Source organism: Oncorhynchus kisutch, linkage group LG14 (genome assembly GCF_002021735.2).
Source record: "Oncorhynchus kisutch isolate 150728-3 linkage group LG14, Okis_V2, whole genome shotgun sequence".
Taxonomy (NCBI): Eukaryota; Metazoa; Chordata; class Actinopteri; order Salmoniformes; family Salmonidae; genus Oncorhynchus; species Oncorhynchus kisutch.
Window position 1 is genome coordinate 25,248,970 of NC_034187.2, and position 23,926 is coordinate 25,272,895.

The following is a 23,926-nucleotide window of genomic DNA, read 5'->3' on the forward strand; positions in this document are numbered from 1 at the left end:
GGCTCCCTACTGGTATAAATTAAAACTTAATTAGATATAACTTTTTCTAAACTACAAATTGTTTGCCCAATGTAGGCCTAACTCAAAATATTTTGGGAGTAACCTAACTTAAAATGTTGAGATGAGACATTATATTTTTAGTTGAGCAAGACTAGCGGCCTCCAGGAGAAATGTGTAAATGTTTTTAGGTGACAAAGTGCATATTATAGCAGGGAGGGGGGCTTTTAACTCCAAACCAGCACGTCATAATTTTGGGCACCTGCGGCATTATTTATGAAACGTACATAAATGTCTTACTAAATTCCATCAAGTGAAGATTCTAGGATTTGCTTGCCACACAAATGATTGGGATTTCTGAAACTATCGCACACAACATAAGCATGTTTTCATTGATAAATCAGAACCATATTATAAATGTGTACTAGTGAATGAGCGCTACCCTGCCTGGAAAACGCCCATAATTCTAATTGTATGGTTATAAAACGTCCTAATTTGCTATATGATTTGGAAAGGTTGGAATTGGGTGTATCTTAATTAATTAAATTCTAGCACATTTCTGTAGAGGTGTTGGTAGGATGTTTTAATCTTTTTGCAATTGACTTTTTCAAACAAAAAATACATTTCGCCTATAGCAAGTGCCAAACACTGGCCTGGCATTCTGCATGATTGATTATATATAGAAACAATTTAAAAGTAAATGCTACAGCCCATACTGTGCAAAATATTAATTGTTGTTCAATATTTTGTTTGTCAATAGATGTTTGTTTCGATCTCCTGTCATGGTATAGGCTCTGAGAATAAATAAACCTTGAACTATCGCACAGCAATACTGGAGCCTACCGATACTGTCTAGGCTACCGGTCTATTTACTTTCGAGCATGCTTAGCTGAATGAGCGATGGATAGATAAATTGTAGCCTGATATTTGTTGTGTAGTGAGAATATAACAGTCATGTCAGAAAATATGATTTTGATGTAGGCCCTTAACAATAAAACTCAAAGAAACACATTAGGATACAAACTGCTATGCGATCTCCTTACCAATGGCAAATGCATGTTTTATCATAAGGCCAATGTTCAAATGTTTATATTAACCATTATTATAATTCCTGTCCACCAAACGTCTCAATTTCCCTCAAAATAACAATATTTGCTTGCAATACAATTCATCACTAGAAGTTGTGCATATCTGAGATTTGCGTCACGAAAAGTCACATGTATCGAAGTGGCGTGTTTTTACGGAGTCGCCGCGCTATAGGCTTTCACAGGCTCCCTTGTTTGAATTACATTCACATCCTGATCAAAGTTTCGTTTCATACACGGAAATGCATGAAAACGAAACAACTTTGATATTCAGATTGTGACCGGACAGAACAGGATAAATGGGCTGTAAAGTTTCATTTCACCACTGTGGAGGAAATGTTGATAAACTGAAACTGTTGAACAGTCTGGTAGGGATGGGTAATGGGGAGAGGCTCATACGTATAGACGCTGGGCATATAAAACCGTTAGCCTACTAAGAACATTTAGTCTGACGACATAGGTGGCTTCGGATGAATTCTTCACACTCCATGAAATGATTGAGGTAAATTGATCAATTTATGTATCTTAAATAGAACAAATCTCTTATGATAATTTTCATTTACTTTTAGGTTATAATTATGACTAGGATACTTGAACATTGATTATTACATTTCTGAACTATAGTGACATTTTAGTTTTCTGTCTGATTAGTACAGTTATATTTGTCCTGCCATATTATAACCCCGATTATTATAATTAATTCATTGGTTTCTGTAGAATCCTATGATGTGGAAGGATGAGTTTGAGTAAGAGAAAAACACGGTAAGAAGAATACTTTTACAAGTGTAATTATTTTAAACCAGTTGAAGTAGTTGCTTGGTGTGTGTGGAAATGTCAGTTATATTTTACGAGTTTATAGAATTAAAATCATTTATTCCGAATTTTAGTAGATAGAAGGTAGAGATGTAGAAGAATGAGTTTACATTTTCAACAATACTGTAAACACTAAAATATCCAACTATTTCACTTCAACCTGTTTCTATTAAGACATTCATTTGGTGCAACAGCTCCCCCTTTCATTGATTACCTGAAGGACATCCTGCGGAGGTACCCTGATGGAGGACAGATATTAAAGGTGAGTTTGATTAATCAATCATCATCATGTCATCTGATCGCTCTGGAAAAGAGTGTCTGCTAAATCACCAACATGTAAACCTAACTTAAATATCATCACAGTCACCACATTTAAAGGAGAGGTGTGACTATCTTGTTTTGTATAAGTCGGCCATAGACCAATTTACTATGCAAACGTTAGTTAAAGGCACCTATGTAAACATCTCTATCCTTATCTGTACTGTGACTATAGGAGCTGATCCAGAATGCGGATGATGCCGGGGCGTCGGATGTTGTGTTCCTCCATGATGAGAGATGCTACGGCAGACAGAGCCTCAAGACTGAAGGCCTGGGGAAGTACCAAGGTACCGTTCTTTCATATTTGCAAAGATTGAAAATAAATAACATTGATGTTTGACAGTGGGTTTATGAAAGTGTTGTGATTTCATTTTAATTACCCCACATTAGACAGTAAATGTAGAAAGGGTTTATACCACAACATCTGGAAAAAAAGGCTTAAAACAGAAGGCAACATGCCCAGATTAATATCAAGTGCAGAACTGATTAGGATCCTGATCATCATGCTGGAATGCAAAAATACAAGTGGTCACAGTATCAGGAAACATGCTTGCCCTGGCTCATGCAGTGCCACCAGCAAACGTGTGGTGAGCTGGCATTTTTCCAAAAACGTTAAAACCGGTGTGGCAATGCCCCATCACTTTTGATTTGGTTTCAAAACAAATATTGAAGCAAAAGCGTTGAAAAGAGGGATAAACTTTGACTGTTGTCCTGTTTGAGAGCAGGTCCTGATCTGAATGAATGTTGTCGTGTCTGAGAGCAGGTCCTGATGATTTACTCTGATAATCAGGCTGTGATACACAATTAATTGGTATTTACCGCCAGAAGCTAATGCTCGCAAAATCATGTAAATGTACAAGCCAGAATAACCAGGTTTCCATCCATTCCATTTAATTCGGATGAATGACCTGGCGCATAAAAAAAGTCACTACAGACCTTATGGAAACATCAGATTTGTTGACAAAATGTCTCAATGTTGACTAAATAAATACGTTAGACATGGTGGGATATTTTTGGGGGTCTGTGAAATACATGATGCAACAATTGCGGTGGGAATGCTTTCATGCGCAAATATTGGAGTCAAGCAATGATGTTGTAGCCATTGAGATAGATAGAGGACTAATCTTTATATCTGTGCCATCATGGCTTCTGTGACAGCATGGGAAATGTCATTGAAGCTATAAACCATAGGAATCCCCACCCAGTTGACTACTTTAATGGTGAAAGCATGGTGGAAGCCCTCAAGAGTCCCACAGTGGAGGTGTCATAATACCCATAAAACCTAGCGATTAAACAGGGAAATAGTTTAAATCATTTTTGATCCATTAACTTTTACAATAGGGGATTTTAGAAATACTTCAAATAAGGACTGTTTCGTGTAGGCTTGCCCTGAAGTGACGTTTTGATAACCGTGTAAATCTCTCTAGAACATGGTGACCTTTATCAATATATTCACTGTATTTACCCCCCCAAAATGAAATGCTAATTAGCTGCTAATGTGGCTATCATGAAGAACTGCAAATGCCATGATGATCTGGACGAGATTGCCGAATCGAGGCAAAGGTAAGAATCAATGGATTAACTATCTAATGTTAGCTAAATGTAGTAATGAATAAATTGGCTACATTTCTTTAAATTGACAATTCTGTAAACTGTCTTGTGCAACTTTTAAACTGACAATTGACCAATTCGGCACATTTTGGCAAACTCCTGGCAGACTTGATACAAAATATTGTGTAGTAATGTCAATGCTTCACTGGATCACTCTGAAACTTTGCACAGACACTGCTGCTATCTGGTGGCCAAAGTCTAAATTACACCTAAACTCCTATCTGATTGTAGATGGAACAAAAAAATATATAGAAAACGCATGTTTTTTTGTTCGTATTATCTTTTACCAGATCTAATGTGCTATATTCTCCTACATTAATTTCACATTTCCACAAACTTCAAAGTGTTTCCTTTCAAATGGTATCAAAAATATGCATATCCTTGCTTCTGGTCCTGAGCTACAGGCAGTTAGATTTGGGTATGTCATTTTAGGTGGAAATTGAAAATAAAGGTTGGATCCATTTAACAACAGCTGTTGCGCGATCTGTAATATTAAGGAAGTCTCAGGGTTTTGCTTGCCTGAGGTAGAGTACCTCATGATAAGCTGTAGATGACACTATTTACCAAGAGAGTGTTCAACTATATTTCTTGTAGCTGTCTATTTACTGCAACAAACCGATGCAGACACTTAGGCCGCACTCAACGAGCTGTATAAAGCCATAAGCAAACAAGAGAATGATCACCCAGAAGCGGTGCTCCTAGTGGCTGGGGACTTTAATGCAGGAAAACTGAAATCTGTTTTACCTGTTTTACCTAATTTCTATGTGCAACCATAGGGGGGGGGGGGAACTCTAGACCACCTTTACTACAAAACAGAGATGCGTACAAAGCTCTCATACTCCCTCCATTTGGCAAATCTGGCCATAAATTCTATCCTCCTGATTCCTGCTTACAAGCAAAAATTCAAGCAGGATGTACCAGTTACTCGTTCAATACGGAAGTAGTCTGATGATGCTAAGCTACAGGACTGTTTTGCTAGCACAGACTACAATATTTTCCCGGGATTCATCCGATGGCATTGATGAGTATACCACATCAGTCAACGGCTTCAAGATTTTGAGCATCGACGACGTAGTCCCCACAGTGACCGTAAACGTACATATCCCAACCAGAAGCCATGGATTACAGGCAACATCCGAACTGAACTAAAGGCTAGAGCTGCCACTTTCAAGGAGCAGGACGTTAATCCAGATGCTTATAAGAAATCCCGCTATGCCCTCTGACGAACCACCAAACAGGCAAAAGCGCCAATACAGGATTAAGATTAAAAACTACTACACCAGAAATGACGCTCGTCGGATGTGGCAGGGCTTGCAAATGTTAAACTATTAAATTATTAGATGAAGATCAGATCAAATGTTATGACCAATTTATGCAGAAAGCCAAGTAATTACAAAGGGTTCACATACTTTTTCTTGCCACTGTAGGTCCAAAAAGTTCCATAAGACTGCTAAACAGTTAATCAAATGGCTGCGTGGACTATTTGCATTGACCCCCTTTTCTATGCTGCTGCTACTTGCTGTTTATTGTCTATGCATATTCACTTTACCCCTACCTACATGTACATATTACTTCAATTACCTCAAATAACCTGTACCCCCACACATTGACTCTGTACTGGTACCCCCTGTATAATGCCTCATTATTGTTATTTTATTGTGTTACTTTTTTTAGCAAATATTTTCTTTCTTTCTTAAAAAAAACATCTGCATTGTTGGTTAAAGGCTTGTTAGTAAGCATTTCATGGTAAGGTCCACACCTGTTGTATTTGGCGCATGTGACAAATACTATTTCATTTTCAAATCTGATAGTTAATAGAGCTGAATATATTGAGAAAAGTCACCTTGTCCGAGAGACATTCACATGGTTATCAAAATGTCACGCCAGGGTAAACTTACACGAAACACAGCCCTTATTTGAAGTGTTTCTAAAACCCCCTATGTGAAAAATGGTGGGGAAACGATTGGAACCATACCCCTGTTGACCTCTAGGTTTTATGGGTATAATGACACCTCCACTGTGGGGCTCTATGGCACTGCCCATGCTAAAACTGCCTTTTGGCCACTAGAGGCCTCTATTATTCTCTATGGTTGTAGCCTACTACCACCAAGACATGGAAAAGCATACAGAGTTCATATGCATATGGAATAAGTTATCATGAACAAAGCTTATTTAGAACTTAACTTATGGTGGGTAACTGCACGGTGACGAGCTTCATGCAAATTTCCCAAAAATATTGAGGGTAGGCTAGGCCCTATCAAATGAATGATGCTGGTGACATGATGATCGGTTCTTGGCTGCCAATTAATTAAATTATCTTTATCCGTATCTCATCATATAAGCAAGTATGTTATTTATCACAAGTTTTTGTCCTTCAACTGCTCAAAAGCCACCAAGGTAAAGTTTGAATATTCAAGATTGCCTTGACAATGAATGCATGACAATGGTATTTTTTGAATCAGGGGAGGATGGAGAACAATCTACACTTGTTTATTTTTAGAATTTTCAACGTTTTAAAATGATTAAATCTAAAAATTGTGTTAATTTTTTTATTTTTTATAAATGTTTATTCAGGAGCACATAAAGAACATGTGCCATACATACACAACATATCTTTTCTGTCTTTAATAGTCTGAATAAGAATACAATTTGGATAAAGCCACAGAAAAACAACAGAAACAAACAAAAATAAATTACAGAATAAGACCAGTAAGATATGTCTGGAACTCTGACCAGACACCTTCATACCTATACTGTCTATGTTGCAAAATTTATGTAATTCTCTCCATGTCAGCAAGTTCCCTACATAGACCTAACCACATATCTTTTGAGGGTGCATGTTCATTTTTCCAGCATTTTGTTTCACATTTCCTTGCTGCTGCTAAAAGATAAGCTATCAATTAAAGTGGAGAGGATTGGAGTGTATTCCTAGGAACAATACCTAGAAGGAGATGACATGGGTCTGGTTGAATAATAATACCTGTGATGTCCTGTATAACATGGAGAATTTCAGACCAAAAATACAGGATTTTTGGACATTGCCAAAATAAGTAATAAAGTACCTATTCGTCCACACTGCCTCCAACACATAGCGGATATTCCTTTTTTAATTTTATTAAGTTTATCAGGGCTCATAAAAAACAATGTAGTACTTTGAATTGAATCTCCCTTGTTCGGTTACAAAACATACATGTATTGTGTAACATAAAGTCCTATGAGTGCCATCTGATAAAGATCATCAAAGGTTAGTGATTAATTTTATCTCTTTCTGCTTTTTGTTACTCCTCTCTCTGGCTGGAAAATGTCTGTAAAATCTTTTGTGACTAGGCGCTGACCTAACATAATCGTATGGTGTGCTTTTGCTGTAAAGCCTTTTTGAAATCGGACATGATGGCTAGATTAACAAGAAGTTAAGCTTTAATTTGGTGTATTGCACTTGTGAATGTATGAAAGTTAAATATTTCGGAAATATTTTTGAATTTCGCGCTCTGCCATTTCAGCGGATGTTGCGGATGTTGTTTGGCATACAATGAATTCCTCCTGGATTTCTTGAAATTATTTAAAAATTGAGCCTTTGAATAGTTGAGAGACTACAAAGACATCTCTTTTCCCAGTCCCTAAATCCTTGGGACATAGTAGCAGGAAGAAAGGCTGGGTTGTGGAATATAGGTGAGTCATTACTCATTTAATATTGGTGTTGAACCTCCCTCCATGTCTTCAATGTAAGAGTAATACTTGGGTTTTGTTTATCCCTGTCAATAGAAATAGGGTCTGCTATAAAGAGAATACAATGTAAAGGCATATCACAATATTGACTCTCAATTTCAAGCCATGACAAATCCTTTGGTTGTTGAATCCATGATGCTATATGATTAAGTTGCACCGCCCAGTAATATGATTTAAGGTTAGGGAGGCCAAGCCCACCCAATTTTTTTAACAACTGTAGTTTTTTTTTATAACTAATAGGAGCCTTCTTATTTTGACATTAAAATTTGCCTATTGCTGCATTTAGGCTAGTTAAGGTTTTAGCGGGAGTTTTAAGAGGAAGCATTGAAAACAGATAAAGCAGTCTTGGTAAGACATTCATTTTCACTGAAGCAACCCGACCTGCTAGAGATATATAGAGGGGCATCCAACGGTCTAGATCTTCAGTGATTTTACTAATCACAGTGTAGTTGAAAGCATATAGTTTCAAATTTCTCTCAACTATTCAAAGGTGCCAATTTGTACTTACTGATCAATGGGAACCACAGTCTAGTCGGTCCTTACCTGGCTTCTTTAACAGGGAACGGTTGCTTCCAACTCAAATAATATTAGGCTATAAGAAAACAGAACGCAAAATAAATTAATTCAAGCATATGCGGGCAGGCATAGTAATTGTCTCTCGTTCCAAAGCAGACTGTCCTAAACAGTAAGGGTTAAATGCTGGAAATGAAATGTAATCCAAAAGCATTGTCTAAATCAATAAATAATCAGCAAATTTTAGGCTAATATTTTCAGTAACCTACACTTTGGTAGCCTATATGGAATTGCCATAAAACGTTTTAAAAAATGAATACAAATAAATAATCTTTACCCTATAGCCTACTAAAAGAGAAGGTGGGAATGAGGAAAGCAGGCTATTCTGTTTTTTCCAGATTAAATAATACTCATCCTGACACACTGTACGTCAAAGATTGATGAATTATTCCAGCATTAAACTCCCAATTATGAGCATAAATTCAAATAGTTTCAAGTCCTTAAGAAGAAGGGGTCGCTTCAATAGTCAGTGTGGACTGGACAATGTTCTGTGGTAGATTTGAGCTACTTCTTTGGCCTTGAGTTCTTCTGGGAGTTTTCCACATAGTGGGCATATTTTTTCAGACCCTGTCCTCGGTCTGGAAGGTGGTATAATCCCAATGAGGTGCAGGAAAGACTCGGCATCTGGTACAGAATCAAAGATGTGGGTTGCTCTCATGGGTGAGGTGCAGCTTCGCAGGGAACATCAGAGAGTATGTGATGTTCTTTTAGAGAGATAGATATGTGCTTGTCCTTGTAGAATAGTTCTCCGTTGGTTCTCAACAGCTGCATTATCTCCTGTTTCATTTCGAAGTTGAGAAGGCGCACGATGATAGAGCTGGGCCTCTGTATGTCCTTCGCTCCAGGCCTACTCTGGGCTGCAGGTGCCGTTCTGTGGACTCTCTCCATGACCAAAGGTGTAGCAGTATCAATTTCCAAGACCTCCCTCAGCATCTTGTCCACAAATGTAGAAATTGTCTGCCCCTTTTCTGCATTGGTTTCGAGCCCAAACATTTGAATATTATTCCAACTGTTCTTTTTTTTTTTTACAATACCTCTACTTGGCCCATCAGGTAGTTAATAGCCTGGTTTTGTTGTATTAGCTTTTTGTCATGTTCCTCCTTTTTTTTCAATGTGGGTCATCCGTTTATCATTTTTCTCTAGAGTAGTCTTCATGCAATCAATAAAGGTTTGCATCTTGTCAAGTGAGGTGGCTGTTTCTCATTGAAATAACTTCAGTTTTGCCATGAGAGATGAACCTCCGCCATCTCTGTTTCGGCTGTGATGGCAGCCTCTACCAACTCGTGGAGTTGGGCTCAGTTAGCGACTTAAACACGGTGAACATAGCGGAGTATCTTCTCTTTGATGCCGTCTTTCATTTAAATACTTATCCTGACTCATTGCCAGTCTGATTTTGAAGGTCAAATATGTACTTTTAACTTGTGAAGTTCAATAAAGGCCAAAATTGTCACAGAGCTTGATCAGCAAACAGCCTTTCCCCAAAATTCCATGCAGGATTCTCCCAAAAATATTTTTTATAAAAAGATGAACACAACATTTTTTCTTTATTGTTCTCCACCCTCCTGATTCAGAATATACATTTTGTCATTGTCATGGCATGCTTGGTTCAATAGCAAGAGAAACCCAAATATCCAATATAATTTGACCTCTGTGCCAAACCAAACTATATACCTTTATTCAGATTCAGATGCAAATTTTGAGCAGCTGAAGGACAAACCACACAGATAAATCGGTAGAGTAAGTGTAAATGTAATTTTATTTAACATTCTGGCTTGTAAGGAACATTTACATGATTTATCAGGCATTAGCTTCAGGCTGTGTATACCAATGAATTGTATATTACAGCCTGAATAATTATACTACTGATGTGTATGAACGTTGTTGTGTCTGTGAGCAGGTCCTGCTCTGTATGCCTTCAACAATGCAGAGTTCACAGCAGAGGACTGGCAGGGGATCCAGACCACCGGCCGGAGCGTCAAACGCAATGACCCAAATAAAGTTGGCAGGTTTGGGATCGGATTCAACTCTGTCTACCACATAACAGGTGAACCTCAGAGTATTATTATCACAATGAAAGAATCTAACCATGAACATGCGCTAGCTATATCACAAGGTCTGCTTGATATGCCAAAATCCATATCACAGCACATGGATCTATACCGGTATACTGTAAATGTAGTCATACCGCCCATTGCTACGTTTTAATTTATCTTCATAGCCAGCTTTTCATTACATTACAGCATTTTATTCACACTCAGTAATATTGATCATTTCTAGATGTGCCATCCATATTCAGTTCCAAGTACTTGGGCTTCCTGGACCCCCAAGAGAAGCTCTTTGGGGAGGGAATTGGAGGCTTCCGGTGGTCTCTGGAGGAAGAGGAAGACAAGGAAACTCTACTGAATCTGCAAGATCAGTTCCAACCATTCAGAGACGTTGTCAAACTAGTCAGTGGCCAAAGGTGGAAGGATATCATCCAGGAGGAGAAGCACTTTAAAGGGACACTCTTTAGGTTTCCTTTACGCAGTGAGGCCTCAGAGATCTCAGACAACCTGTATGACTCCAATAAAGTAGTTCAGCTTTTCGACAGCTTCCTTGCGGATGCAGACATAAGCACTCTGTTCCTGAGGAATGTGTCATCAGTCTCCCTGCAGCACATCAACACCAAAGGGTTCGTTAATGTCCGGCTTACAGTGACCTCAAGTCCCACAGTTGATCTGAGTCTGAAGACAAGGAACGAGTCAAACATTGATGGATCAACCTGCTTCAAAACCATCACCTCTACTTCCGAAGGCAAGAAGCAGACAAAGACCAAGTGGCTTGTGACAACATGCTGCATGAAAGAGGGAAATGTTCCAGAGCTAGATTTACTGGCCAAGAAGCTGAGTTTCCGCCCTCAAGTTGACTTGGCATTCCAGTGTAGCCAGGCGAGTGTCCTGACTGATGGCAGACTGAGTGTCTTCCTGCCCCTCCCAAACAATGACTCCAACAAGACTGGCTACCCGGTCCATGTGAACGCCTGCTTTGGCCTCACTGACAACAGGAGACACATCAAATGGCAGGAGGAAGACCAGAAGTATGATGAAGCTGCGAAGTGGAATGAGCTGCTGGTGAAGGAGGTCCTCCCTCACACATACCTCCTGATGCTGCAGGATGCCACCAACCTAGCCAAGAGCTCCACACTCCCCGTCTCATATGTGTACAACATCTGGCCAGACCTCAGTCAGACCAAACACAAAGACAAGTGGCATGGAATTGCTGAAGACATTCTACAATGTCTACTCAAACAGAATACTGCCATCTTCTCTCTAGCTGAAGACGAAAGACAGTTTGTTTCTCCCGCCATGGCTGTGTGCCCATCCGACGATACCATGCCGCCTGAAATGATGGCTGCCGTGACCAGGGCCTTGATTGCAGGTGGAGAAAAACTTGTCACCTTCCCAGATCATGTCTCCAGAGCTGTCCAGCTGGCCTTCCCAGACCCGGACACACTGAAATGGGTGACTCCAGCTCTTGTAAGGGGTGTTCTCCGCAGAGGTGTTGTGTCTAATCTCTCCAACAATGACAAACTGTCTCTGCTGCAGTACATCTTGACTGATGAGAATTACCACGACCTCAGGGGTCTGAAGATGCTGCCTCTCAGTGACGGGACTTTCAAGACATTCACAAATGAAGAGAAGGACATCACTCTCATTGACAATGACACATTTCCAAGGTAAGTTCTTAATTGTCTTAGTCAGGTATGGAAATAAAGCTAGACAGGGCTAGTAGAAAATATGCCAGAAATGTGTCTTCTTAAATATCACACGGCATAGATTTTGGACCCTTCGCTCTCCGTCTGGGCTATTAGACATTGTAGTCTTCAATCCATTCCCTTTCTCCATTAATAATTTACAAGTAAGTATTCTCTTCATACAGAGTATTGCTGCCAGGTTGCAAAGACCTGTTTCTGCCTGATGATCTCAGCACCACTAGCATCCAACATTTGAAGCAACTAGCTGCAACAAGTAAGAGAATACATTGTACAATTATATTTAACAATGAAAGGTTTTGGATATCATGTAGAATTGCAAATACCTGCATGTTTGTCACATGGCTATTATTTTCATATCTCCATCTTTTTAGATATATTCAAAGTATTCAATGTAGATGTGGAAATTGTGGCTACATTTGCCAAGAAGACTCTCCCAAAGGACTGGAAACAGACAGGTCATGTCACCTGGGAGGTAGGGAGTGCTCAGCACCCACCATTGAAATGGCTCAGAGAGTTCTGGAAATGTCTCAACACTCACTGCATAGATCTGAGACGTTTTGAAGGCATGCCACTGATACCCATCGAACCACTACACGATACTAGCCATTCTGTCATACTTGCAAGACTACAACAGAATCCAACCATGATTTTTCAGAAAAGCACGCAATCCATCTTACCAGACAAAATAAAGGAAGTCATGAAGAAGGTTGGGGGAACAGTCGTTAACAGAGACAAATGCCTGAAACACCAAGATCTTGACTCGTACGTACTACCACCATCGCCACAGAACACTCTACAAGTGTTCATGAACTTAGCTGCTAGTCAGGTCATCAGTGGAATCAGGTCTGCTCCTTACCATGAGAAAGAGGAACTCAAAACCTACCTCTCTACTCTGGATTCTCTCACAGTCCATGAGAGAGACCTGCTCTCAAAGATGCCTCTCTTCCAATCAATGGCCGGAGAATATGTTCCCACCCAATACAAGCAGGCAGTGGATTTGGGTTCCACCCCAGCTCTCCCCACAGAGCTCCCAATGCCTGATTCCATTGTCCGGTGTGCAACTGAGGCTGATCGCAGGCTCCTATTGTTGCTCAAGATTGATCTCTTGAATACTGCTCAGGTGGCCGTTCATTTGATTGATGGAGTTGAGAAGAAGTATTTCAAGAAACAAGAGAGAGAGGGAATTATGACCTGGATATTACAGCATGGCAGTATCCTCTTCTCACAGAATGGGACCTTGTACAAAAAATGCCAAGATTTGAGCTTTATCGAAATAGATGGAGAGCTGAAGAAGACCTCCAGTATTTTTGATCCAAACAATGAAGCCTTCAAAGTTCTTTTTGAAAGAGAATTCTTTCCTCCAGCAGTGTTCACAAATACTCCAGAGAAGCTTGACAGCTTAATACGTCTTGGATTGCAGACAAAGGAAACTGACGTTTCAGCAGACAACGTGTTGCATGTTGGCACCCATATTGATAAATCAAATGTTCATTCACAAAAGGCTTTCAAAAAAGCAGAAGCACTTCAAAGACTATTGAATGGCAATGACCTGCTTTCCCAATTCTCACATCAGCAGCTGCAGCACCTATCACAGCTGCAGTGGGTCCCTTGTGAGAATCCTTACATCACGAAAGAAAATAAGGGGGAAAGGGGGAAAGGTTTCTACAAGCTAGAGGAGATACGACATTCAGAGTACGCTGGCATTGTAGGGCATGTCATGCCTCTTACAGGAGACTTTAGTCAGAAAGTAAGCCGCAAACTTGGTCTGTTACGCCTACCTCCTGCTGAGAAGGTTGTGGAGAATCTGTCAGCATTGGCAGCTGTGGCCAAGGCAATGACCGATCCAGATAAAGACGTGCAGTTTAAAACCAAGCTGCATAGCATTTACAAATACATGCAAGATCACATCTGTGAGGTCAGGGAAGTGATGAAGAAAAGAGTCATACCTTGGCTGTGGATACACAATCATTTTGTTTTTCCTCACGATGTAGTCTTGGACTACCCACCTGATTTGGATCTGAGCTCGTACATTGAGAAGGTGCTAGACGAATTTCTTCCATACAAAAAGTTGCTGACAGAGTTTGGAGTGAAGACATCACTCTCAGAGAAAGAAATAGAGGACATCCTTCATGACATCAAACAGACCATTGAAAAAAGGCCCCAATCTTTTGGAAAATCCTCAGAGCTGAAAGTGTCAATAGCCATTCTGAACTGGATGTGGAGAGAGAAGAAAAGAGTCAGGGACAATATCCCAGTGCCGGTCATGGCAGGGAGTCAGAGATTTACCCTGCAATCATTGTCAAAGACAGTGTTTTGTGATATAAGCAGGGATTGTCTGGAGGATCTACAGAATGACCAGGATGAGATTTATGTCATCCACGAGGAGATTCCACCGGCGACGGCACAGTGGCTGAACATCCCTTTCCTCAGCACCCGGATCCTGCGCCCAGAGTTCATTGGAATAGAACAGTGTGGGCAGTCGGAGCCCATAACTCTGAGGATTAAGAACATTCTGAAGGAGTATGATGAAGAAAATGACATCTTCAAAGAGCTAATTCAGAATGCAGAAGATGCTGGGGCAAACACCTGTAAGTTCATGGTGGATTTCAGGAAACACAAAGACCCTGCTGACAGCCTCATAGACCAAGGCATGGTTCTCTGTCAGGGACCGTGTCTCTGGGCCTTCAATAACGGGCTGTTCACAGAGGATGACTGGAAAAACATTGTCAAACTCGGATCTGCCTCAAAGGAAAACCAGGTTGAAAAAATAGGGAAATTTGGACTTGGATTTAATGCGGTGTACCATGTGACTGATATTCCCTCAATCCTCAGTGGCAACAAGCTTCTGATACTTGATCCAAATGTTACACACCTGCAAAAGCACATACAAAACAAAGCAACTCCTGGTATCAAGCTCAACTTGTCTCGGGAGCAGCTTCTGCACAGGTTTCCTGGTCAATTCAGACCATATGAGCGGATTTTTAATTGCAATCTTTCAAGAGACAGCACTCAGAAATTCTACCCGGGCACGCTCATTAAACTCCCTTTCAGAACACAAGAGGAGGCTGTCAAGTCAGAAATCAGCAGAAATGTGTATGACAGAGATGACATAGTGACATTTCAACAAGACCTGACAAACAACTCACAAACTCACCTCCTCTTTCTGAAGAACATCAACACGGTATCTCTTCAAAACCTTCCGGTTGATGCTTCCACTCCTCCTCAAGATGACCAGATAGAGAATATTTTCACTGCCACCAGAAAGGTTGTGAGCACAATCAAGATTCCAGAGGACACTCCTCTAGGAATATTACAGAATGATGCTCTGAAATGTCTGATGAAGCGTGATGCGAAATGCCAAGAGGTCATTGACTGCCATAGAGCCAACATAGCTGAACTAACGCAACAACATTGTGATGGATCTGATGTCCAGTTCTGGCTCCTATACAATTGCTTTGGGACAAAGAATTCTTTACAAATGGTCCAGAGAGATAATAAGCAGGCAGTGCTCTCCATGCCAATCGGAGGTGTTGCTGTACCTTTAAACAAAGAACCAAAGACAGGGAAATGGGTCCCTGGAGAAACCAACCTGGTTGGCCAGGCGTTCTGCTTCCTCCCTCTCTCTGTTGCCACAGGGCTCCCAGTGAACCTGAACGGATCCTTTGCTGTGACCTCTAATCGGAGAGGTCTGTGGGAGAGTGGAGTGAAATACGACTGGAATAGAGCTCTCCTTCAGGATGCTGTTACAACCGCATATGTCAGTACACTGCTAGTGTTGAAGAACATGTCAAGAAATGGAACCCTTCAACGTTATCAGTACTATACCTTTTGGCCTAATGGAGAGAACGTGAACAAACCCTTCAAACCCTTGGTTGATACATTTTACTTGGTCGTCAGTCAGCACTTCTCTGGCAAACCTCTGAAGCTCTTCAGTGATGGGGAAAACTGGTGCTCAATGGACAAAGCCAGATTTCTGCACCCAAATATTCAAGAGGACAAAGCTGTTGGAGAGCTTGCAATGAAGGTGTGTAAAAGCAATTCAAACACATCTTATCTTGTTGTTCCTCTGCCTTTGTGGGTGAGACAGAGTTTCATACAGACCGGTTTAGATGAGATTCTCCAGCAGAGAACATTTGACTGGGAAGCATTTTACCAAGAAGTGGTATTCAACAACCTGAACAATATGGACCAGAAGAGTAGGAATGCTCTTGTGTTGCATGCTATTGACCTGAAGGACGATGCCATTGACAATCTACTAAGGAGCTACCCATGCATTCCTACAAAGAAAAGTGGAAAACTTCAGTACATCAAAAAACTTGTGAATACTTCTGGAAAAGTGGCACACTTGTTTGAGCAAGAGGAAGGACGGTTCCTCGGTGGAACCAAAAATGACTTTCATTCCCCTAAAAGGATTCAACGTCTGTCAGAACTGGGGATGCTGAGTGACCAGCTCCCTTTGGAGGACATCATAGAAAGAGCAGAGACCATTGACAAAATCTGGCAAAAAGACAAAGGCAAAGCATACAAGCATGTCCAGTGCATCCTGGAGCTGATGAGGGACTCCCTAAAGGATGAAGCCTCGCCTCACTGGGAGACTCTGAGAAACACCGTGTTCATTCCAGCATGTCCTCCAGTTAATACATACGCAGGGAAGGGTGGAGCAGTGAAGGATGGAATAGTCAGACTTCAAAAGCCTACTGACATTTACAGTGACAGATGTCGCCATCTAGTTGACATGACACAGTCTGTGGTAGACTCTTTAAATCTGAAAATACACAGTGACGATGCAGTGCTATGCATACTGGGAGTTTGTGAAAGCCCATCACTCGAGACAGTGCTTCAGCAGCTACAGGAATCATCCAAGCACTCGGAAACATGTGACAAACAGACGCTCTTCAACACAGCCCATAATTGCTACAGCTTTTTGAACAGATGGCTGTATGATGAGAAGGAATTGACTGCCATTTTTGAGAGGGCACACTCATTCCCCTTTATCCTTGTTGAAGACAGGTTTGTGGATGTAAAGTCTGTGGCTAAAAATGAGGAATTTGATGCTAAACCTTATCTTCATGTGCTTCCAACTGCCTTCTCCAGTTTCAAGAATCTCTGGAAATGTCTATGCATCCAAAAGCAATTCACACCAGAACAGTTTCATGGTGTACTGAAGAAACTCAGCCAAGCCTATGGCATCAGCCCACTTTCCAATAATGATCTAGAAATTTGTCTGACAATAGTCCAAAGGGGATTATATGAGGCCAAAGATGAAAAACAGGATGACTGTCTCATACCTGATGAAATGTGTGTTTTGCAGCCATCTAACCAGCTGTATTTCAATGACAGCCCCTGGATGGAAGTGTCAGAAGATGTCACTTTGTGCCATGCAAAAATATCTCGTGCCATTGCACTTCATTTTGGGGTGATCACAACAAGACATCACACACTGCTAAAGCATTCAGTAGAGAACTTCTCACCATTTGCCGAAGAGTTTGGACAACGTGAGAAACTGACAGTTCGCATTAAAAACATAATCTCAGCTTATCCCTCGAAGAAGGACATCCTGAAAGAACTCATCCAAAATGCTGATGATGCAGAGGCCACAGAAATTCACTTTGTTTGGGACAAAAGACAGCACAGCACAGAGAAAACATTTGGACAGAGATGGAATCCACTTCAGGGCCCGGCACTGTGTGTGTACAACAACCAGGTGTTTTCTCCTGCTGATCTGCAAGGTATTCAGCAGCTGGGAGAAGGTGGAAAGCACAACATTCCAGGGAAAACCGGAAAATATGGACTTGGGTTTAACTCAGTCTACCACCTGACTGACTGTCCTTCGATCCTAACCGGTGACAAATGGCTCTGCATATCTGATCCCAATCTGAAGTATGTTGAAGCATCACGAGAATCACCAGGTGTCAAAATCTTATGGGAAGAGGAATGTAAGAACACCTTCATTGATGTTTACAATACATTTCTCCCAAAAGAATTCTCTCTTAAAGAAGGCACCATGTTTAGGTTGCCTATCAGGACTGGTGCCATGGCAAAAACCTCCGAAATATCCGGCAATGGGGTCAATGTCGAAGATATGGCAGAACTGTCCTCAGCTCTCTGTGAAGACCCTGAGGGATTGATAATGTTCTTGAAGAACATCAGGAAAATCCAGTTTCATGAAATCAACCCAGGCACAGGAAAGCTCAAGACTACTTTCTCGATTGAAAAAAGTATACATGAGAAGAGCATTGCAGAATGGGTTTCTTTTCAAAACCACGTACAACAGTCGCTGCTGTCCCACGGACAAACACCACAGGAAGCCATTTACAGTGTCAAGATTTCATCATCTGGTAAACGGCCAAGCCAATGGATCATTGCAGAGCAGTTTGGCTCTTTTAAAGTAAACACTGATATGGAAGGACAGACTGGCAGAGTTCCCCAGGCAGCTTTGGCAGCATGTGTAAGCTCTCAGCCTAGAGAAAGAGAAAGAATTGTCAGCACAAGCTCTCTGCTTAAACAGGATGACTTCATTGGACAAGCATTCTGCTCCCTGCCCTTGCCTGGTAAAACTGGACTTCCAGTCCATGTCAACGGGAACTTTGAGGTAGATTCCTCCAGACGGGGTTTCTGGAAAGAAGATGGGAAAAGTCTGAAGATAGATTGGAATGAGTCCCTGAAATTGAATGTCATCGCCCCATTGTATGCTGACCTTCTCAATTACATCCGTTGTGACCTAAAGAAAGTGAAAGTCAATTCCATACATATTGATTCAGTCCTTGATAGCTCATACTTGTGTTTCTTCCCCACCATCTCCAAAGACACTGGCCAAGATTGGCATGAAATGATTCATGAAGTGTACAGGTCAGTCAATGACAGAAAACTTGACCTTATTCCAGTGCTACACGGCTCAACTCGACAAGTTCAACACAGGTCAATAACAGAGTACACTGTTGAGTGGTCTAGTGTGAGCAAGACGGAACCAAGTGATGCACCTCATTTGAGCAAAGAAAATAGATCTATTGTTTCTATTTTAGATGATCTTGGAATGCAGTTGGTTCCTTCATCCAGAAAAATGGTGGAAATATGGACCAGCTTCAAATCGGCTGGGATTGAAGTGAGAAAAGTCAGTCCTTTGACAGTGGGTAACTACCTGAGGAAGAAACCACTGAATGATCCAACTCACACTGAAATGGATTTACCTCTACCCATTGGCCAGACTTTGATCAGAGACAAAAAGAGATGCTCCATTCTCTTGGAGTACTGTATCAAAAATGTTGTAGTTAGTGAGGACAGGTCCAGTTCTGACAGTAGACTTAAAAAAGATGCTAACAGGAAGAGTTCCAGTTCAGTCACCGGACTTCCACTGCTTCTCACTCAAGATCAGATTCTTAGAGTGTTTGACCCTGACTCTCCCAAGCTTCTGTCACCATTTTACAGTATGTTCCATGGACATCATGAGGATTTTGCTGATTTAATAATCAACACCAAACATTTTCAGGTTCTACAAGATGGGAACTTTCTTAAAGAATTGACAATTCCAGTCGCAGCAAAGTATTTGAAACCTATACTTCTGCACCTCCTTCAAAACTGTGAAACCGATCCACACTGTGGGCTACATGTACCAAACCAGATAATACACTCATGGCTGAAAGAACTATGGGAATTCTTTAGTTATCACATACATGCTACAGCTTCAACAAATGGAGATGGTAACCAGGCTCTGATAGCCATCAAGGAGCTGTTCTCTGACTGCCCTATGTTGCCTGTTGTGTGCCCAAGACTAAACAACAAATATGTTCTACAAACAATGAGGAAGATGTCCAGTGTGATTCTGTTTTCAGAAGAAGAAATTATATTAATTCTCATGAAACTTGGTCTCATGAAACTGGACCTTACATTCTTCCAAGATGTGAACAGGCATCTGCATCAATATCTACTCCCTGAGCTCTTGAGGACAAGCGACAGCAGTGCTGTGTTAGACCAAGTCCACCAGCTGGAACATTCAGAATTTCAGCATCTTTCAGATTACGAGTTGAAGAGACTTCAAAATGTCCTACAGTCTGGGATATCCTCATCTAAAAACAAACAGGACTACCAGAGAAAGCTCAAGTCATTGCCACTATTTGAAACCATACAGGGTGGACGGCAGCGTATTGATGGACCCAGAAATGTATACATCCTCAACACAGAGTTCAGGGAAAGATTTCCAGACGTGTACATGGCAGATGACAACAACATTTTCCTGAAATACCACATTGTAAATGAGAGCTTGTCAAAATACCTGAGCATTAAGATATTAAGTGATTTGGAGTACTATGTCCAGTTCATTCTGCCTTTCCTGCACAAGCTAAACAACAACCAAATGATCCACTCTGTCCAGCTGTTGTTGTCACTACAACTCAAACAGGACTATCAGCAGTACCATGACAAAATCATCTCTATAATGAAAAATGTGAAATTCATTCGGGACATCCATGGGAATCTGCAGATGGCCTCCTACTTCTTTGATGAGAATCAGACGTTGTACAAGGTGATGCTGCCGCAAGAAAGATTTGTGCCAGAAAGCTTCTGGAATGAATTTCATAATAGAGCGAACATCATTTTCAAGAGTGAAGCAAGGCAACTGCTCAAAGAACTTGGAATGAAGTGCACTGTGTCAGATGAGGAAATAATTGAATTTGCTCATCAAATTGAATTGGATGCCAAAGGCACTGCCAGCCTCAAAGGGTTGAAACTGATGTCGTCTACATTGTTTGAAACTATTTTCAAAAGAAATGTCAAAAAGCTAGCACCAGACTTTCTGAAAACGATTGCTGACATCAAGTTTGTTTTTCCTGTGGAAATTCAAAAGAGGTTGTGCAACTACCACCAGTCATTTGCAGGAAAGAGGACTGTAGTTTCAATCAGAGGTTGTCTGATTGAAAAAGATGTCCTCCACCCATGCCTAATTTGGACATCCATGCCAATACTGCACGTAGGAAACTGCGATGAAAAGCATATTCAAATGATTAGAGAAGCAGGTGCAGTTGACCAACCCCCTTCTGAACGTGTGACAGAGAACCTCAGAAACATCTGTCAGTCACCATGCCAAACTGCTGACTTGGTTGGAACACGAGCTGAAGTGTTCCGGACATCTTACACCTATCTACAAACAATAGAGTTTGACCCCAAGCCGTTGACTGATCTCCCTGTGGTGCTTGTGGAGGAAGATTCTGCACTTGTAAAGAGCAAGCAAACAGCTCTGATACTGCTTCATTGTATGGAGTTCAGGCCGTACTTGTACTGCATTCCTCCAAAGGATGTCAGGTTTGCAGAATTCTTCAAGAAAATTGGCGTCAAAGACGAGCCTACTGCAGAGCAGTACTGCAATGTTCTACAAGAAATCCATGCAGATTCCACCGACAAGCAGACCCTTCAGCCAAATCAGGAGAAAACTGTCAAGCGAGCTGTGGAGCAGCTTTTTCATCTGATCATCAAATTGCAAGAAAATCAGTTGACCTCAGAAATTCCCAAGACCTTGTATCTACCTTCAACCGATGGCAGACTGTACCCTTCAGCCTCACTGTATTTCAATGACACAGTCTTCAAGGTTAGCAGATTGGAGGATGCCATTAAAGACAAATTGAAACTCCTGGAGAAACTGAGCAATTGCCATTTAGAGAACGACATGTATGAACATTGTAAAATGATGCAGTTGTTGCCCCTGGAGATACAACCCAAAATGCTCTCTCAGATTACAGTAGAGAATGTGGCGGAATCCAACATGCAACTGTGTGAGTACGGGGAGGGCTGCGAGTTCAGCGGATGGTTTGGGGCACACCTATCCTCAGCTCCCTTCATGCATGGTCTAGTGTGTCTCATCAGAGAGCAGTGTCAGGGCAAGATATCACAAGGCGATGCTGCCACCATGTGTCAGAAAACCTTTGGCAGCATTGAGATCACCTGCTGCAACAGCCTTGAAACAGTGCTTCAACTTGGCCAGGAGGTACTGAGTGACACCACTGCTGTCACACAGGTGTACGTAAAAAAGGGCCAGCAAGGTTGTACCTTCTACCTGAAACACAATGACGACCAGGCCCACAAAGTGAAGAGTGAGATCATCATGAGACTGACTAAAGAGATTAATGCCCTTCTTAATAACATTCTTGGCTCAAATCTCCTGCTAGTTCTAGGACACCTTCTTTCGTGTGATAGCATGAAGGACGTCAAGACAACTCTAGAACAGAATGGAATCCATGACAGTGCTGATACTGAGGACTCCATGAAAGGGCCACCAGAACCAGGAAGTCCTGTTCCTGAAGAGTGGCATGATGCCCTGGACATGAGCTTCCTCAACAACTATGAATCTGGGGAATATGTTGGCTTTAAGAATACGGCAGAGGAGGAGCATTGTTGCTATGCAGTTATAGTGGAACAGCTGTGTGTGCCATCTGGCCAATCAGGACAGAGTCCCTACAGATACAAAATACAGATTGGGAAAGATGAAGTCATAGAAGTCAGTGCCCTTGATCTCTACCAATTTAAACGGGAAAAGAAGCCATTCTCATACTCTTCCACTGGAGCAACGTGCATGGAACTGGTACAACTGGGAGAATCTGTGCAGCGGTCTTCATCCACAAAGACCTCACCACAGTCTCTGGAAGAAGCCAAAATGGAAATAGACAAATGTCTGGCAGAGATTTGGATTCTGTCTGCAGAGGAGCGGTTCAAGGCCATCAGACGCCTCTACCTGAGGTGGCACCCTGACAAAAACCCAGACTGCCAACAGCTAGCCACGGAGGCATTCAAGTATCTGAAAAACAGAATTGAGGATCTTGAAAACGGCAGGACGGGGAAACCATCCTCACACAGGACGGGGAACCCATCCTCACAGCAGTGGAACACAAATTTCAGAAACTTCTACAACCAATGGAACCAAGAAGCTCATCGCCACCAGTGTGGGAGAGAGAGGTTCTACAGGGGACACAATACTAGATACAACTTCTGGACACATCATGGAAATGTACCACAACCCAACCGAGCAGAGGCTGAGCGCTGGCTGAGACAAGCACAGTGTGACCTAGCCGCTGCTGACAACGACACAGGAGGCAAGACCACAGAGTGGACTCTGTTCAAGGTACATCAGGCTGTGGAGAAGGCTCTGGTGGCAGCAGAATACAAAAGACATGGAAATCATTGCAAAGACAGCTCCATCTCCAGCCTAGCTGAGCGGGTGTCTAGCTACAGCCCCCAGTTAGACACTCTACCCAACATTGTGAGCAAACTGAAACAGCTGGGAGTCGACCCCAAGACCACTCAATACCCAAACTACCACCCATCACCACACATTCCCAATAAGATGTTCAAGTATGAGAACGAATCAGAGGTGCTGGACATGGCATCAAAGCTTCTGTGCAAAATAGAAATATATATTCATTGATTAAAGACATCGCTTACATATTGCAATTGGGCATTGATAGAAAACAAAAACATGACACCCAGTTCATTTAGAAATGCTAAAGGCTATTTCACTTGATTTAGAAATGCTACATGTAACTTTCATGTTGTGATCTTATGCTTTACTGAGAGTATGTTATACACATAGTGGTTCAATAATTCCTTTGAAGAATCAATTAAAAAGATAACCATATTATTGTTAAATGCTCACAAAAATACAGTAACATGTTTTTCCACTTTTTTATGTTGAAGATATTGTTGTAATAAATGTCAAAAATAAACATGATTTAATAAAGATAGATCATTCTCTCTCTGCATCCTCTCTGACACATGACAATATTAGAGTTCAAGTACCTCAGAGATCATGCATTTCCAATTACAAGTAGTTTAAGGTTCAAAATAAAAAATTACATTTGGATTTCACTTTACTTGAGGGATATTGGTGAATTGCTGAGACGGTATTGACATCGTTAATACATTGTGGCAGACTGGGAGGTTTGGTCCAGACATTTACACAGATCAGACACAATTGTATTAGCTCTGTTTCAAGGGTGTTCATTAAATAACAAACAAAGAGAAAATAAAAGGTCTCCTAAAACTCAAAATGTTACAAGGCATCTTTTCA

At 41.3% G+C, this 23,926-nt stretch overlaps 1 protein-coding gene across 1 annotated transcript; it reads left to right on the forward strand.

Moving 5' to 3' along the window:
• Nucleotides 1–1,381: 1,381 nt before the first annotated feature.
• sacs2 (sacsin molecular chaperone 2) lies at nt 1,382–23,724 on the forward strand. Its single transcript, XM_031788105.1, has 8 exons — nt 1,382–1,584; nt 1,800–1,844; nt 2,070–2,157; nt 2,389–2,500; nt 10,021–10,167; nt 10,401–11,838; nt 12,042–12,130; nt 12,249–23,724. Exons 2-8 carry the CDS (start codon nt 1,819–1,821, stop codon nt 23,282–23,284), a joined length of 12,936 nt encoding a protein of 4,311 aa, XP_031643965.1. The 5' UTR covers nt 1,382–1,584; nt 1,800–1,818; the 3' UTR covers nt 23,285–23,724.
• The last annotated feature ends 202 nt before the right edge of the window (nt 23,725–23,926 follow it).